The sequence below is a fragment of the Excalfactoria chinensis genome, chromosome 4, assembly GCF_039878825.1.
Source record: "Excalfactoria chinensis isolate bCotChi1 chromosome 4, bCotChi1.hap2, whole genome shotgun sequence".
NCBI lineage: Eukaryota > Metazoa > Chordata > Aves > Galliformes > Phasianidae > Excalfactoria > Excalfactoria chinensis.
In genome coordinates, this window is record NC_092828.1 from 75,028,938 (window position 1) to 75,045,332 (window position 16,395).

General features: G+C 47.9%; 1 protein-coding gene across 4 annotated transcripts; it reads left to right on the forward strand.

Annotated features, from left to right (window-relative positions):
- Positions 1–120: 120 nt before the first annotated feature.
- Positions 121–14,473, forward strand: LOC140252284 (SLAIN motif-containing protein-like). Of its 4 annotated transcripts, none has more exons than XM_072336775.1 (9): positions 121–220; positions 1,746–2,473; positions 6,129–6,265; positions 8,085–8,234; positions 9,889–10,029; positions 11,470–11,787; positions 12,006–12,143; positions 12,275–12,587; positions 13,828–14,473. In XM_072336775.1, the coding sequence occupies exons 2-9, from the start codon at positions 1,764–1,766 to the stop codon at positions 13,895–13,897; spliced, it is 1,977 nt and encodes a 658-aa protein (XP_072192876.1). In that variant the 5' UTR covers positions 121–220; positions 1,746–1,763; the 3' UTR covers positions 13,898–14,473. The 4 variants fall into 4 exon arrangements, with proteins under 4 accessions (XP_072192876.1, XP_072192877.1, XP_072192878.1 ...); XM_072336776.1 differs by having other exon boundaries at positions 13,831–14,473; XM_072336777.1 differs by lacking the exon at positions 8,085–8,234.
- Positions 14,474–16,395: the final 1,922 nt, after the last annotated feature.

The window sequence follows — 16,395 nt, forward strand, 5'->3', positions numbered from 1 at the left end:
CCCGAGGGAGCCCCGTTACGGGGCCGCTGGACACCGTAGACCCGCCGGGACCCCCGCGGGGGCCGCGGCCGCGCGCCCCGCTCAGCCCCGCGCACGCGCGCCGGCGCGAGGGAAGGGGGCGTGGCCGAGGCCCGAATGCGCGCGCGGCGGCGTTGCCGTTCTCCCGCCCGGCCGCGGGGCTCCATCCGTCGCCGGAGGAAGGAGCGGCGGCGGCCCGCAGGTACGTGTGGGGGGGCGGGCGGGAAGCGGCGCTGGAGCTGCGGGCTCGGCCGGGCCGGACCCGGTTCCGTTCGGTTTGGCGGGGCCGGCCGCGCCCAGCCCGTCTCTGCGGCCCCTCCCCGCGGTGCCGGTTCCCCGCGCCCCCTCGTTCCCTCCGCACCCTCGGAGCGCCCCGCCGGCCGCACCCGGATGTCCCGTCGTGCAGCTCCGGGCGCCTCGCTGCGGGGTCGGTCCGTCACGCCGCGCTCTTTCCCCGCCGTTCGGCGCGGAGCGGTTGGTGCCCCGCCGCTCCCTTTGTCAGCCGGGGAAGCGGACGCCTTGCGGGCCGGGCGCTGCGTGACTCGCTGCGTGCGGGAGGGGCCGGTTCGGAAACGCCGGTGTTCCCGTACTCGCTCAGTGCGTGGAGCTGAACGCAGCACCTCGTGGCTTCTGCTGAGCACGAGCGCATCTGCGGCTTGCTTTGGCCCTGGCGTGCTTCCCGACCGGAGATGGCAGCTCCCTATAAAACTTAGCGGGGTGCCCGATCCGTGCTGCGATTTGCTTACCCGGCGTTTTGGTGCTGTGTTGCCGTCAGAGCGGTTGCCGCCGTCCCTCGGGTTGCGACGTGCCGGTAACACGGCGGTGGTGCTCAGCGCCACGCACCGCTCGGGATCCTGTCCGTGTCGGCGCACAGCGGTGCCTACGAACGGTGTGTGTGTGTGTGTGTGTGTGTGTGTGTGTGTGTGTGTGTGTGTGTGTGTGTGTGTGTGTGTGTGTGTGTGTGTGTGTGTGTGTGTTCTGCGGGGGAAACCTGGGGATCCTGTCCGTGTCGGCGCACAGCGGTGCCTACAAACAGTGTGTGTGTGTGTGTGTGTGTGTGTGTGTGTGTGTGTGTGTGTTTCTGCGGGGGAAACCTGGGAGCGAACAAAGGCTGTTTTTACCGCTTGCTTGGTGCTGTCATTGTCTGACGTCAGGACTTTGCTAATTGCGTTTCCCGACTTTGCTGGTTCGGTGCTTTTCTCGTGTATGTTCATCTGAAAGCGGATGGGAGCTGAACTGCTGTGCGTGAGGAAATCGACGCCCTTTTATCTGCTCTGATTTGCGGCAGAGCACTTACACACCCGAGCTGTGTAAAGCAGCGATTAGGGCATGTGAGCAAAGGCCTTGCGTTCATAGAATCATAGGATGGCCTGGGTTGAAAAGGACCACAACGATCATCCAGGTCCAACCCGCTGCTGTGTGCAGGGTCACCAACCACCAGAACAGGCTGCCCAGAGCCACGTCCAGCCTGGCTTTGAATGCCTGCAGGGATGGGGCATCCACAGCCTCCTTGGGCAACCTGTTCCAGTGCGTCGCCACCCTCTGTGTGAAAAACTTCCTCCTAAAAGGTGTTAATCTCTTCTTTTCTTGCTAGATTTTGCCATTTACTCACCTTCGCTCTGATATCGTTGGCTTATTCTTAAGCAAGTCGTCACTTTTGTTGTTTAAGTTTCTTTGCAATACCGTGCACGGTTCTGAAGGCTTGACGTGTTTTTCCTGTCTCGCAGCGGAGCGGTGTGTCCCAGATGATGGTGGTTCCTGGCAGCGCCCCGCTCATACAGCAGGACCGTGCTCTGGAGCCTGACGTGGGGCGAGGGCCGACGCAGAGCTCCGCCATGGGCCCCGGCACTGAGCCTGCACCCAGGGAGGTGGGCCCGGAGCTGGAGGAGGTACGGAAGCTGCAGGAGCTGGTGAGGAGGTTGGAGATCCAGAACCAGCACCTGAGGACGAGGAGTCGCAGGAGCGTGCTTGGCACAGCTCTGCAGAGCGAGATGCGAACCGGCGTGGATAACCACGACTCTGGGCTCAACGGGATGGAAATTAACAACAGCATCAACGCGATGGCGGAGAAGCAGGAATTGCAAATCATGGCGGATCTGCACAGCAAGCTGAGCAAAATCCGAAGAGAGGAGGGAGAGAACAACTGCTTCAAAAAAGACACGGGTGCCCAAACGCAGTACGGCTGCCTCAGCGCTCCTGAGGAGCTGCCGTCCGACACGTGTAAGGTGGAGGTGGAGACTGATGATAACGTGAGGTGTTTGTCGCGTGTGGATAGCGGTGGTAGCACGGAGCTGATGGGGAACCTGCTCATTGCAGGTACCGAGTCCACGGCTAAAATAAACCAACAAAATCCCAATGAAAAAAGTGGAGATCTAGCAAGCCTTTTGAATAACACCGCTCTGGATGAAGTGAAAGTGCTGGAACTTGAGAACTGCAACGAAGAAGAAGATAGCTGGTACGTACTTTGAAACTTGGGGAGTATGTAGAGATTGCAGTGTGGGTTCCTCTGGTTAAACACACAGTCTTTATTGTTGTTACAGGGTGGAACGTGGTTCCTATGCGCTGCTTTGATTTCAGCAGCAAGAATGCAACTTCCAGTAGTGATTGTTCTTATTTTAAGCCTGCTGTTCCAGAATGTTTTTTCCCCTGAATGAGTTGAGCTCTGAGGCTGAACTTTTCCCCCTTAAGCTGCTGAAGCACGTGTGTAAAGTTTGCTTTCCCTGTTAACGTGTTTATAGATAATGCAGGGAGTTTTTAAACTCCTTATGCATAAGCATCACACGTTGTCTTTCAATAAAGATTTGCTAATACAAACAGCCAGCTCGGAGCTCTGAAAAGCCGTGGCCTTTGGTGGTACCTAAGATGACAGTAGGCTTCCATTTCCTGACCCTGGTTTCTCTGCAGTTAGCTGGTTTCTTTTGTTCGGAGATGTCATCTGAAACAGATCAATGATGTCATCCTTAACTGCCCTTTACTCTGTGGGACTCTGCCAGCTGCCTCCGTTACAGCCTGTTTGATAAAGCAGCGGGTGAATTTCCAGCACCCTGCTAAAACAAGCTGAAGTTTGAGAGTAATTCCTGCTCGTGCAGTAGCTGTGACTTAAGGATTTACCCAGGGGTCTGAGGCAGCAGATGCTGGGCAGTGGATTGCAGTAGGTCTGTGGGTTTCTTATTTAAACAGAAAACCCCCCTAATGCTATACGGATGTAGGATCAACTTTAATAAGCTGGCTTTGCTGATTGGATGGATTTTGTACGGCTTGGACAGCAGCAATAACCAGATATGTCAGGCAGCGCGTTAGCCGGAGTGAACAGCTTCCTGTGTTGTTATTCTGGCAGTCAGTTAAAGTATTACATGTAAGGAAAAACAACCTGCAGCTGCGATTGAAGCGCATCGTGTATATGTGGGTGTTTCTGACTTGGAGCAGCATCTGGGAAGCTGACGGTGGCTTTGCCTTCTCCCATCCCTACCACAGCTGTACCAGCACAATCCTTCTGGCCCACCTTCCCATAAGCACGGGGCATCAGCGGGGCTTGCCTTGTGTAACGTACAAACAGGGCTGGGATGGGTGCGTGCAGTGAAACATGAGGTAGGGCACCGCACGGGCTGACTGTAACTCGGTACTGCCGGGTCTCTGTCCCTTGACTTGTTTCCTCAGGTCGCTTTCTCAAATAGCTGTTCAAAATTGTAAATCTCCCTGAAGCCAATCGGGTGGCCGTGGGCATCGTGTGCTGCTGGCTGCACTGGGCCCTGCCCTGTATATTGGTTTCCAGCCCGCTCCTCGTTCCTGCATGTCAGCTCTCCAGCTGTGGGCAGGCAGAGAGGAGCTCACCAGATAGGCAAATTCTGCCTTGTTTGTCATCCCTGCCGGCTCCCCCCACGTAGCGGCGGCGTTGTGTGTTTTGTCTGTGAATGTAGCTCGTTGTTCTTTGTGCCGTGCTTTGCATTGGGTGCCTTGTTATGCACTCTGGTGCTGCCGCTTCTGTGCTCTGCCAGTGGTCCCTCGCTTTGCCAATTGGATTGGGAATTGCAGTTGCAACTGCAATTGCAGTTCGGATTCCAGCCACCCCTGGAACACAAAGTGTTGCTATGAGCGTGGCACTGCATGAAAGGGACAAACAAATAGCAGAAGTATTGAAGAGGTTGGACTTCACTCTTTCTGCTTCCTAGACTAGGCTCTTTCTGCTCCTGTCCCTTTTGACTCACGTTTTTCCATTGCTGGAGTGAGCAGCAACGCCTCCTCCATGCATCTCTTTATTCACCATCAGGATGAAGAACAAGTCTAAGATGGAACTTTGAGCAAACTTCCCAGTGTGTTCTTCTGGGAACCCCCGTGTGGCTGTTACGTCTGCGCCTTGCAAGGCTTCCATTCCCCAACTCCTGAATTTCAGCTGCAAATTGGCTGCGCCATCGCCTTGGTGCTGTCTCCTGTTTGGGTCAGGATGATGTTGTTGTTAGCTGCTTGTACATCACAGAGAGCCACAGAGCTATGGGAGAAGTTCCATCAAATGGTGGTGTGGTTCCCGTGCAGAGTTCAGGTGTTGCACCAACTCAATATCACAGAGACAGGGCTGGGGGAGGGCTGCAGTTGCTCAGTATGTTCCAGAGGCCATTGCTCAGTATATTCCAGAGGCCATGCAGTAGTTAGTTCTGTCATCTTTCCTTGCCGACAACTGAGTTAGCAGCAGTAACTTGCACAGCAGCGTTAGGTTTGGTGCTGGCACAGCAGAAGCACAGCCATAGGTCTGAATCAGCTGATGTGAAAGGAGCAGAAGGTGAGTGCCTTGAATTGCATGTGGTTTAGAGGGATTTAGGTGTACCTTAGGATGTACATGTGCATCTACGTTGTTCTGAATGTATTTAGCTACCTCAGGTTCTCCTTGCATCCCAGGTGGATATTGTGTAGTATATTTAGATCAGCTCTAGCTACTGGTGCTGCAGGTGAGGGAGCTTTTATAGCAAAGTGTGCAATATCAGCAAGTTGCCATAACAGTATTTCTGAGGTTCTCGGGGCCCTTCTATAAGGCGGTACGTTCAGAATCAGCCGGGATGCTTCGTATGGGACAACAAAACACGGGCAGTACTGAGGAGGAACAAAGCGTGCATTGCCCAAGGATTTCTTTACGGGCACAATAGAAAATCTCATTGGTGTCTGATGAATTACACAGCAAATCCTGATGTATCAAACCGGGCCTGTTTGCTCTGTGTCTGTTTCTGAGCTTTGCGTTAGGCCTTGCAACTTGCGGCCTTCCCAGAGCTGCTAAAAAGGCAAAGAGCAAAACAGACACCGTGAAACCAAGCCAGGATTCCTCAGAAGACGTCTCCTATAAATTGCCTGGCAGCGCTCTGAAAAATGGAGTTGTCCGTACTTAATTGGGTTTAGTTAATTTATAAGCGAGACCATCTGTAGCCAATAGAGCTGTCAGCTGAGGAATGAGACAGACTCAATTCGGGCTGTTTGGGTGGGACTCTAATGGTGAAGTAAAGCATGTGTGAAGGCGTGCAGGGAGCTTTCCTTTTGACCTGGCTGGAGAGCAGCGGTGTGCTTCTGAAATGGTTAAGGTGCTGCTTTACACGTGATCAGCTGTAAGTCATCCACGACTGTAAGCTGATTAAATCTGGTTATACATAAGGCTTATCCTGTTTGTATGTGCAAAATGATGCTAGGTGCATTACAGCTATCAAAAGCTTAGCCTTTGGAAGAGCTTGCATAACATTAACAAAAGGAAAGTCGGTGTATGGTTCTACTTTCTAGTTGTTTAAGGGTTGCTAAAGCTTGTAACTAAATGGTTTATCCCAATACAGAGCTGTGCTTTTTTGTGTGTGTTTAAACCAGCAAACCATAAAAAGCAGTTAGACTTCTAAAAGAAGATAAAGATGAAATTAGCTCCTCATCCTTACCAGCCTTTGTCATCTCATTCTATGACAGAAGAAGCTGTATCTGAATTAGAGTTTAACTGCCACGCCAATCACTTTGCTGTATGGGTCATAGTTTGCAGGTTAATCTTTTCCTTCTCCTTTGCCGGGGTGACTTTGTTGCTTCTGTAAGTGCTGCTCCTGCGGTTGTGTGCATGAGTTAATGAGTGCTGTTACTGTCACTTCCTCCCGAAGGCTGTACGTGTCCCCAAGGAAATCAGCTGTCAATCACAAGACAGGCTCGCCTTTGCAGTGGTGCCGGCAGGTGCTGGACAATCCCAGCCCTGAGACTGAAGCCGCCTGCCGGACTCTTATCAGCAGGCTGGACCAAGGTATGTAAGCCACAAGCATCGCCTCTTTCATTTCCACCTGCCTGCTTTCTATCCTTGAGGAGCAATAAAAGAAGAGTCTGCGGTCGCTTCACTGCAGAATATCTGTGGTGGCAGCACGTTGGGTTGTCGTGTTCTTGCTGTGTGCTTGCACAGCACTGTGTATTGCCCTATCAGCTGGAGAAGGTAAGTTTGTTCTGTAAGCGTGTCATGCTGCTTACAGGTGACAGACTAAACAGCCGAACTTTTGTGTCTTCCCTCTGCGTCTTTTTATGGACAGACCCTAAAACCACTGCAAGACATTTCAGGGCTTTCAAACTCCTAACTTGGGCCTATTGATACTTAGAGACCTTGATTATAAAAATACGTGGTTTGGGGGTAAGTGATTATATTAAATTGATTATTAAAGCATGAAAAGTTCTGGTATGGCTGACTGTTTCCAATGCTGGTCATTTTTGCTCTCTCTGACTGTTATTACCTGGGTAAGATAGTTGTCTGATGCTAAGAACTTAGGATAAATCAGTATTAAAATCTGTAACTTGAAGAAATGCCATATGTTGGGCAGCTATTCTTTCTTTCAGTTTTACCCTCCCCTAAAATGGGGTGCAGGGATGTTTCTCAGAGCACAGAAGGATCAATCCCACATTAACAGTTCTCTGACGTGAAAGCTCTTGGGCTGGGTGCGTAGTTTACTCCATTACATGAGGGAGGAGGTTGTTATATTTCTACGTATCTTTAGTACATCACCTGGAAACCAGCTGGTGGATAATCCCACCTTTGTCTTTTCTATGCTCCTGGTTTGGATTCAGATTGGAATACACTGAGTTACAGACAGACCCATCAGTGCCTTGGCTAAAGAGAACACGTCATGTGTTCCTGTGTTGTGGGTCTTTACCACACAGCTTTCCTATACAGGCAGCTGTTTAACCTTGACATTCCTGATTTAAGATAACTGTGGTTTGTTCTCAGACTTCATTGGCTTCTATAAAACATCTGTGCTTAACAATTGAAGCGAGGGCTCATTTGATTAACTCTTTGCTTCCTCACCAAAATGTGTTGGGATTTATTGGTGCTCCCACTCCTTTTAAAATAAAGCAGTTAATATGTGTTAGTGGAGGGACAGCTGCTTATATAGTGAATCCTCATTAATTTTCCTTGCTACTGTTCTCATTGCAAGGGTCTGGTGGGCAGTTCGGATACATGCAGATCACACAGAGCCATTACCCGAGTGTTGCAGCTGCGTATTTCAGTGAGCATGGATGTGCCCAGTTTTGCTACCTGCCTTTATTTGGAGTGTTGCTGTAACTCGCATGCAAGTCTGTGCACTGAATGAATGTTTCAGAATGGCTGTTGATTTCATCCTGATTTCTCTCCTTTTAATCTAAAGTCACAGCTTTTTATGGTTTGATGTATTTGATTCGATTCGAGTCGTTTGGAATTCAAAATAAAACACGAAGCTCAGTGAGGCTCTTTACAATGAAGGTGTAACAGTGATGGCCATTTATGAAAACAGCTGCCTTTAAAGACCAGCATTGAAAGATGTGGGAATGCAGAGCATCTTCAGAGCACAGTTTGTCAGAAGTTATTCCTGGATTTCTTCAGAAGCAACAAAACAAGGCAGAGGGGAGAGGTGCTCAAGGGACCGGGTGCTGTTTTGCTGCCTGCACCTCTTCCCTGCTGCCAGCAGGTTGCCTCAGTCCAAGTCCGTCTTCTCCGACATTTGATAGTCTTGTTTGACCTTAATGCCTTTCTTTATCTTTTACTATTTGTTTTGAAACACGGTTTGATAACCTTTGTGGCTTTTCTGTATTTTTCCTTCTAGCCAGTAGATGGAAAAACCTGTATTGCAGTCCTCTGGCCTCACCAAGCGCACATAATTTGAATACAGAGACAGGCTCCTGTAGCAATGCACTAAACTCTCCTGGGCATCTCAAATCGACTAACAAAGCACTACTAACCTGTGGCAGCTCAGGTATGGCATGACAGTAGAGCAGTGCAACCTGTGGTGTTTAAAATGCAAGGAGTGTTACTAATGGACACAGGGAAAAACTGGCAAGAGCTGTAAGTCCACCCATGGGGTTTTCTCACTTTAATTTGCTCTCTTACCCAGATTTCATCTATTACGTGGGAGAAAACCTCCTTGCATGCTGAATGTCGTGTAGCCGTATTGTGGGTTTGTTTTTAGAGCATTTAATATGTTTTTGAACTGGCCCGCTTTGGTCTCGAATAATGTTATTGTTAGTGTAGTGTTATCACGTGTAGGTATTAGTTCTGTAAAGCAACTTGGATTCTGGTTGGGTTTTGTGTGTGTGTTGTGCTTTTTCTAAAGCCTGTGAAGCTTCTTTTGAAAATACTGGTTCATGTGGGCAACCAAAAAAAGAAGCCTTGTGCTGTGTTAGAGAAGGTGCAGCCTCCAGGGCATGTCTTTAAATGGGGTGAGTCAACAACTGAACACAAAGAGCAAAAGCTCTTCATCGGACTTAGTTGTGTTCGGGGTAGGATTTCCTAACTCAGAGGCAGCTCCAACAGAATTCCTCTTGGAAGGCTGCCTGTATGATCACAAAGCTGCTCCTCAGTGCCTTGGCCTCTAGGCTGCGTTTGTTTGTAAGCTGCTGCCTGAAGGGTTTATGTAGGCTCTGTTAAGGAGCATCATTTATCCCGATGCAGTTCACGGTCTGTTCAAGTCCAAAAGCTTTGCCTCTTGGTTCCTTATCAAAAGAATCTTCCTTGTTTTTTTGTCCTTCTCTTTCCCTTTGTGGAGATCACTGTATCCTAATTTGCATGTTTAAAAACAAAGCATGCTAACAGTTTCTGGCTTGAAACTTGGTGTTGAATGAACCTTTTTGGAAACAGTGCAGTGCCTTGCAGATGTATGTTTTCCCAGCTGCAGGAGATCTGCTGTAAATAGAAACTGACATCAGCCTCTGTTAGTAAACAGAAGGATGCACATGCACCTCGTTATATTCACAAGTTGAATTCTCAGGGGAAAAGAGCTTTAAATCAACTTCTTTTATCTGTAATAAAAGAAAGGTTCCTTGTCTTTCATGTGAGGTCGGTTGGTATCAGGAATGTTACACTTTGAAAATGAAGCTAATGATAAGAGGAAGGAAGGAGATGAATCTCAGGGATGATCAGGAGGTAACCCCACATAAACTGTGCTTTACAGAAGCAATTTGCATGACTGATTTTTGACGTGCCATACTGTGAAAGACGCTTGGATCCTTCCTCTCCTTTGGTTGCCCGCTGACCCCCTGGCAGACACTTCCTGCAGCTTCTGCTTAATACCCAGATCAGTAGGTGTCCCTTTCTCAAAACAGGCAGGAAGAATGAACACAGACCTTAGGAAAACTATTTCTAAGCTCAAACTTAGCAGTAACGTCTGTGTTGCCTTCTGTCCAGGAGGTGACAAGTTTTTCCCTACCCAAAGACCACCAGCTGCCTCCTTAGAACTGCAGGTTAAAAAGCTGGGTGTTGCACTCTTGTGTCACTGCTGACTTCTTCATTCTTTCCACTAGACTCAGCTTTGTACTTGCACTGGTTATTAGTACGGGGATAAATGCTCTTTTGCTCATCCTTGTTTTGGACTTGGATGTCTGATGTTCTGTTCTTCTTCTTCCCTCCTGAAGGTTATTTAAGCATGCATTCTGCACTGAGCTCACAGTCATCTGTGGACAGCGAGCTGAGCACATCTGATGACTCCATCTCGATGGGATATAAGCTGCAGGACTTGACTGACGTCCAGGTTATGGCACGCCTTCAGGAAGAAAGTACGTGACAGCAATTTCCTATGTGGTACGGTTTTAGAATCGTAGAGCAAAGTAGGTGTGTTTCAACTGCTCTTCTCTTCCCCAACAACAAAAGGGTTTAATGGATCATTGGAGATGTTTGTGTTTTGCAAGGCCTTCCTTGCCAGAAATTGCCACTTAAAACTTGGCGGTGGTGCAGCATTCTCCAGATTAAACCTCCTTAGAGCAGAGGATACTCTTGAAGGTATTATCCGAAACCCCAACCGTGTTAAACATACCAGCAGCCTTCAGCCTTCAAAGTGTTCTATCCCAGACCGCCTCTCAAATACGCGTGGTGCAGCACGTGTGGGTTTGGGGAAGTGATCCAGCTGAAACAATAACCCAGCAAAGTGTTTTCCTTGTAAGTGTATTTCTTTTTGGAGCAAAGCTGCCTGACTGCGCTCTGAAATCACATTGGAAGCTGGCTGAGATGGTGTGAGTTGCATTTGCTGCTGTGTTGAGTAAAACCCAGAGTTTGAGATTACTAAAACTGAAAGAGCTGAAGTTCCAACTTAGGCTCTTCTCTGGTAAAATGCTCAGAGATGGCTCTGCAGATTCAGCCGAGCGTAAAGCATCTGTGTCACAGCGTGGGGGGATTTCAGGGCCCCAGTGCAGCTCCCATCAAACCGTTGGTGAATTTCTTTTGACCTCAGTGTGATTTGAATAAGTTCCTAATTGAAGATCGAGGTGGAGCAAAGCAGTTGGATCTATTGGTCTCTGCAAATTTGTCATTGGATTCACAGGAAGTAAGACAGAAGTTCTGTTTTCCTTCCAATTGAACTCTTTTCACATTGCAGAGAGAAAGAAGTATTTCAGAACGTGAGCTGGCTCATGGCTTTAAAAATTCCCTTCATCCAGTTTGCAAAGTGAGTTACTGGTAAGAAGCGGGCTGTGTTCTGTGAGGCAGGAGAGCTTCTCTAAAGGCACCGGTTGGGTGAGGAGCTAAAAGGAAGCCAGGCAGATGCACACGATGAATAGCAGGTGTTTATTCATTTGCAAGGCAAAAGTTCAAATCTGCACTTCAACCTGTTGAAATGCGGGTGGGTGCACAGTTAATTGCACTAAAATATTCATGCTGTGTCTATTAGAATCATGTATGTGTTTTACATAACAGCTTGCATAGTGATGCATAGTCTGCAAGCGTTGCTACTCATGCGTGTGACATAAAGAGTAACTTGGGTCATTTTGAATATTGACCCTTTGCTCTGATGAAACAGTGCTGATATAGGTGACACTATTCCAGCTTAGAGATCCAGTATGCTGAGAATGTCTTTGCTGAGGTAGTTATATTAGCCCAGGTCTCCTTCTAAAGTGAAATGACCGACCAGAGGAAGCGTTGCTCCTGATGTAGTGTTGCACACGGGTGGGTAGACTTTGCTGTGATGTCGGATGACTTGGAGCTGTGTTACCACCCACCTGCAGGTCTCCGCCAGGACTGCGCCTCCAGCTCAGCGTCCGTGTCGCGTCGCAGCTCCAGTGCCTCCCTGCACTCCCTGCGCAGGGGTACCTACAGCGACCAGGAGTTCGACACGTACAGCCTGGAGGACGAGGATGATTACGACTGTTCCCTGTCGTACCGCAGTGCTCACAGATACTCACCATCTCCGCTCAGCTCCCCCAGATGTCAGTCCCCTTCTTCCAGTGCAGACTATAGCAGGGCCTCCGCTTCTCGTATCCGTCCCCCGCGGAGATCTGTGCAAAGCCCAATGCAAGACCGGCTGAAGTATGCCAACAGCGAAGGTGAGCCTGTCGGGAGCTTTTGAGATCAGATAATTGAAACATGTGTCTTGTTTTGAGGCGTTCATTTCAAGTGCTGCTCTTTATTGGGAGTAGTTGACTGTCATTAATTACACAACTGCCTACCTTAAGGACGTGGATTTTTCTAGGCGTAGTCCATACTGTTATACATCTTGGTTGCTACCAGAGGCAGCAAATGGTGCGCTTGCTCTTGATTTCAGAGGAGATGCGGCACAGCATGCCCAACCTGGCCAGGACGAGCCTTCGAGCTTTGGAGTCTGTGAGAAGCAGTCGGAGTTTGGAGTCGGATCTGCAGGTGCCCAGCAGTCGACTTTCAAGAATTCAGCAACCATCAGCAAGTCAGTGCAACGTTTCTACACATTTTTCTTTTCTGTATAAAACTTCCTAACAAATATGGAGTCCCTTAAGAGGCCCAGTAACCTGACATGCTCTCAAAATACTGAGTTGTTATTTCTCATTCCGTTTCTAGGTCTGGCTCCCAGTAAGCTCAGGTATTCCTCCGGTGCTGGGCAGTCTCCCCTCACAGTGCGACAACCGATGAAAGCTGGATCATGCACAAACTCTCTGTTAACACCCAGGCAGCCGGTGAAGGCTTGCAGTTACACAGCTCCTGTTAGCGGAGTTCGAAAGCCACAGGCTTCTTCCCTTAGCACAGGCTCTTCCGGAGGCAGTTCCACTACTAGAAGCATGGTCACTGTGGCAAAAAATTCACCCATGAAAGCACGCACATCTGTTGGAGGAACTTCAGTGCCCAGGAGCAAGCTGACGCCGCCGTCCAAGAGGTAAGACTTTAAGCCTTGCAGGCTTCAATCTTCGCCTTTATTCCAGATTAGAAATCTTCTTTATAGAGCGATATTCATTTTATAGAGCGATATTCATTCATTCTTTGAAAAGAGAGCCACGAAAATAGAGCTGATTGTGCCCCATAAGCCACTTGGTTGGGGAAATGTTGAATCGTGGGCTCAACTTTGTGTAACAAATGAATGTTATGGCATCTTTTTATTTGGGGCTTACCGCTGGCTTTAGGAAGGGAAACATCTTCTCAAAAGACTAAGGAATGCACTTTACTGGTCGTATAATAATCTTCCCAGATGACTGACCTTGATGCCTCCTCATACCCTCTTCAAAAGGGCGAAAGCAAAACTCAAAGTATCCCTGACCCATAATTTGTGTCCTTGTTGCACAAGGAGCTGATTGAGAGGCTGTATTTCAACTCAGCGTGGTGCAATGGGATTGTTTTGTAACAATTATTCCTAACTCTTCTGTTTTTATGATTGGATACTTCACCATATAAACAGTGGATAGCTGAGGTCTGTAGACAGTCTGAAGCAACAACTCCTCAGTTAGAGCATAAACTCTTGAAGGAGTAAAGCAGCCTTTAAAATGGTTGTACCAACAATACGCACACAGTGCTTTGTGCCATTAGAGCTAAGCGTTCTCTTATTCCATCACCCCCAGCCATCTGTTGTACTCCCATGTGTGACAAATCCCCTACCAAACTACCAAAGGTTACTTTTTATAGCTGTTTGCACTGCAGTGTTAATATAAACTTTTAATGGGAAATGAAGTTGATTCTACATCAGATTGATAAGCAATACTGCTATACTGTGACTTTCTGATGCGTAGATGTCCCTTTGTAGCCTTACATTGACCTGCATCAGGTCTACTTTAAGACAAGACACGCTAAGTGCTTAACTTGTAGCAGCACTCTATATACAGCCTGATTCTATTTCATGGATTTAGCCACAATTGCCAGAAGAATGTATTTATTCTGGCTTCTGGCATAAGGAAAGACCGACAATAGTGTTCATAATGTAGCACAGCAGGTTAAATGTGTCACTGCTGAAGTAGCTGCAGACCTGGGAGGGAGAGTGGGAGGGTGGCTGCTGCAGTTTACCTATGACAGGTAGGTGCTCCAAAAGCCCATTGTAAGCCAAAGCCTCCAACACATTCCTGTGTACACCAGGAGGTCCCTGTGAGCGTTGTTTCTTGTAGCTGTGAGCGATTCTTTGTCTCCCAAAGCAGATTTCTTCAATCAGCAAAAACCACGCCGAACACTGTGGACGATTCCTGGAAGGATGGGTGTTACTGACACAACCCAAAACGCCGATGCACTGCCAAACACCTCTGTGAAGCAGAACCCCAGCTGGCTGGGCTTGAGAACATTACTTTAAAATGATCTTCTATTTGAGAGATCCACCGCATTGGGACCGATGTATATAGCTCCTCTCCTCTTGAATGCAAACTATCCTTGCCTTCCATCACTCTGGCACGAGCCTGTCCTCTGAGCAGTAGAACAGACAACTGCTGTACCGCGTGCCCACTGTTCAACACATCACTGAGATGAGTCTTCATACGAAGACTGAAAAGAGCCTTATTTCATAGTAACCTCTGTTTGCAGCCCTTTGGAAGGCCCGTCACAAAAAACAACCTCTTAGGACCTGCTCCTCAGGATCCTTGCTTAACAAGGCTGCCAGGTGTCCTGCCTGGGCCACAGAGCAGCTTCCAGCAGCTGCTAGGGCATGTTTGACAGCAGTGGCAGGGGGAGACTAGAAATAGCTGTATAGGTGTTAGAAGTAAGACTTTTTAACTTCCAACCTGGTGAACTCCCAGATTTGTTTGAAACAACCTTTTTCTTTTTTTTTTTTAAACTTCTGTATAGAATGTATTTCTGCTGATTTTTATCGTGTGTTCTAGGAGACAAAGCAGGTTTTTATAACTGGAGTCTACTTCGAGCTGTTGTATTCGAGCGCGTCCGTCACAGTTCACGAGCGAAGGAGCAGCACACAATATTTGTGTGGCTTTGCAAACAGCCAGTTGCAGGGACAGGGGATGCTCTTTGGAAAGCGCTGTTTGTCACCGTCTTCACAGCTCGGAGGCAGCTAACCAACACCAGTGACAGGTAAACTCTTTACAGAATAGCTCCCCTGACTGATTTGACTTGAAGCGTTTCCCTTAGGTCTTTCAGCTAGCCCCTGACTGCCCTCCTTTTTGTAGAAGACTTTTTCTACCATCTCTTTGGCTACGAAGGATCCTGTTTCAACGTCCTTTTCCTCAGCAAGTGCTGCAGGCTCTGAATTCCGTCTTAGTACACAAAACATGCACTGATAGCAACGTTCTCCCTGCCATCAATGTGATTTTGATAGTGTAGTTTAATAAAATGTTATGGTGCTGAAATAGATCTGCCTTACTCTAATAGTGAGCCTCCGTGAGTGTTTTTGTGCCAGGGATGAGGCTGCAGAAGTCTGCTTCCATCTTTCAAGTGACTTCCACTGGAGACCTGCTTATGTAGGCAGAGCTTTGTGATGCAAGTATTGTTCATTTACCTTTCAGCTCCTTGCGTTTCATAAGAATGAGGTAGTTTTAGCAAAGGAAAACAAGCTACAGCATTCAGTTCATGTCTTTTATAGAACAGCCAGAAGGGGCCTCAGCAAAACAAAGTATGTGAAGCAATACTTGCATCTTGGAAGCCACTCAGGCCCTGCAGTGACCTCTTTGCATTGTTTGCTTTAAAAAAAGACGGTTGTATTAAATTAATGAGCTCCAGACTAACTCTCATGTATGTGTTCCACTACTGAACAGTCAGTGCACCTAGAAGATAACGCTGGCACTGAACTGACTACACTGTAAGCTGGCTTTTCTGCATAGGGGGATGAGAGAACAGTGACAGAAGAACAGCTTTTGGCAGGTGTGTAAACATCAAGAGCACAGTTATTACCTCTTGGAACAGATACCTGGAAGTTAAGAATGAGAACTGGAGTAACAGCAGTTCTCTTTTTTTGTTACACTATTAGCTGAATACCACAGCTCCCCTGAAGCTGAAATTACCCCCTTTTGCTTTACAACAACTGCTCGACCCTGTGGAAAAAAAAAACAACAACAGATGCCTTTCTAAGTCTTGAAAGAACTTGCAGCCAGTGAAAGGACCAAAAGGAAGGCTTGTGTAACTGCTCAGAACACGAGAAAGACAGACAGATATGACTGAGTTCTGCTCCTTCTCCCAACACTTCCCTCCCTGCCACACATTAAAATGTCTACTAAAGGTCATCTCAGGCAAAGAGGTTTCTCACTGCTCCATGCTAAAGCCCTGAAGGTCGCTTGCGCTGTCTTAAAGCTTTTCCTTCATGCAGAAGGTTCTGAAATGCTTCTGCCTGGTGGAAGAGCTGGAAACTCGCTGTACTGAGCTCAGCTTTCTGTGCCCTGGGACAGTAAAGAAGAGATTGGCCGCCACTTCATTTAGACTTCTCTATTGTTTGAGAGTTTTATTACGGTCTGTACTCCGAAAGGTAGGATCGTGTCTGCATTTTCCATGCAGGACATTTCTTTGCCGTCTCTGCAGTTGAGACAGCAGCTACTACTTACTTAAGGAAAAGTAAAGAATAAAAGCTTTCTGAAGAAGTGAAAGTAAGTGTTTCAACATCATATTCTAGTTAAATCTTACCAGGTATGTGATATTGGTTCTGTGAGAACTGCAAGACAGATGTACATACAAAACTGCTGCTGTAGACGTTTCTAGACAGACCTGAGGCTAATAGAGAAGCAAGCAGGAAAGATAAGCAGGGTCTCATTCTGAGATCAGCTTCTGCTCAG

Coding starts and splice junctions, on each gene's coding strand:
- LOC140252284 (XM_072336775.1), top strand. CDS start 1,764: ATGATGGTGGTTCCTGGCAGCGCCCCGCTCATACAGCAGGACCGTGCT. Junction 10,030..11,469: donor GGCACGCCTTCAGGAAGAAA/GTACGTGACAGC, acceptor ACCCACCTGCAG/GTCTCCGCCAGGACTGCGCC. Junction 11,788..12,005: donor GAAGTATGCCAACAGCGAAG/GTGAGCCTGTCG, acceptor TCTTGATTTCAG/AGGAGATGCGGCACAGCATG.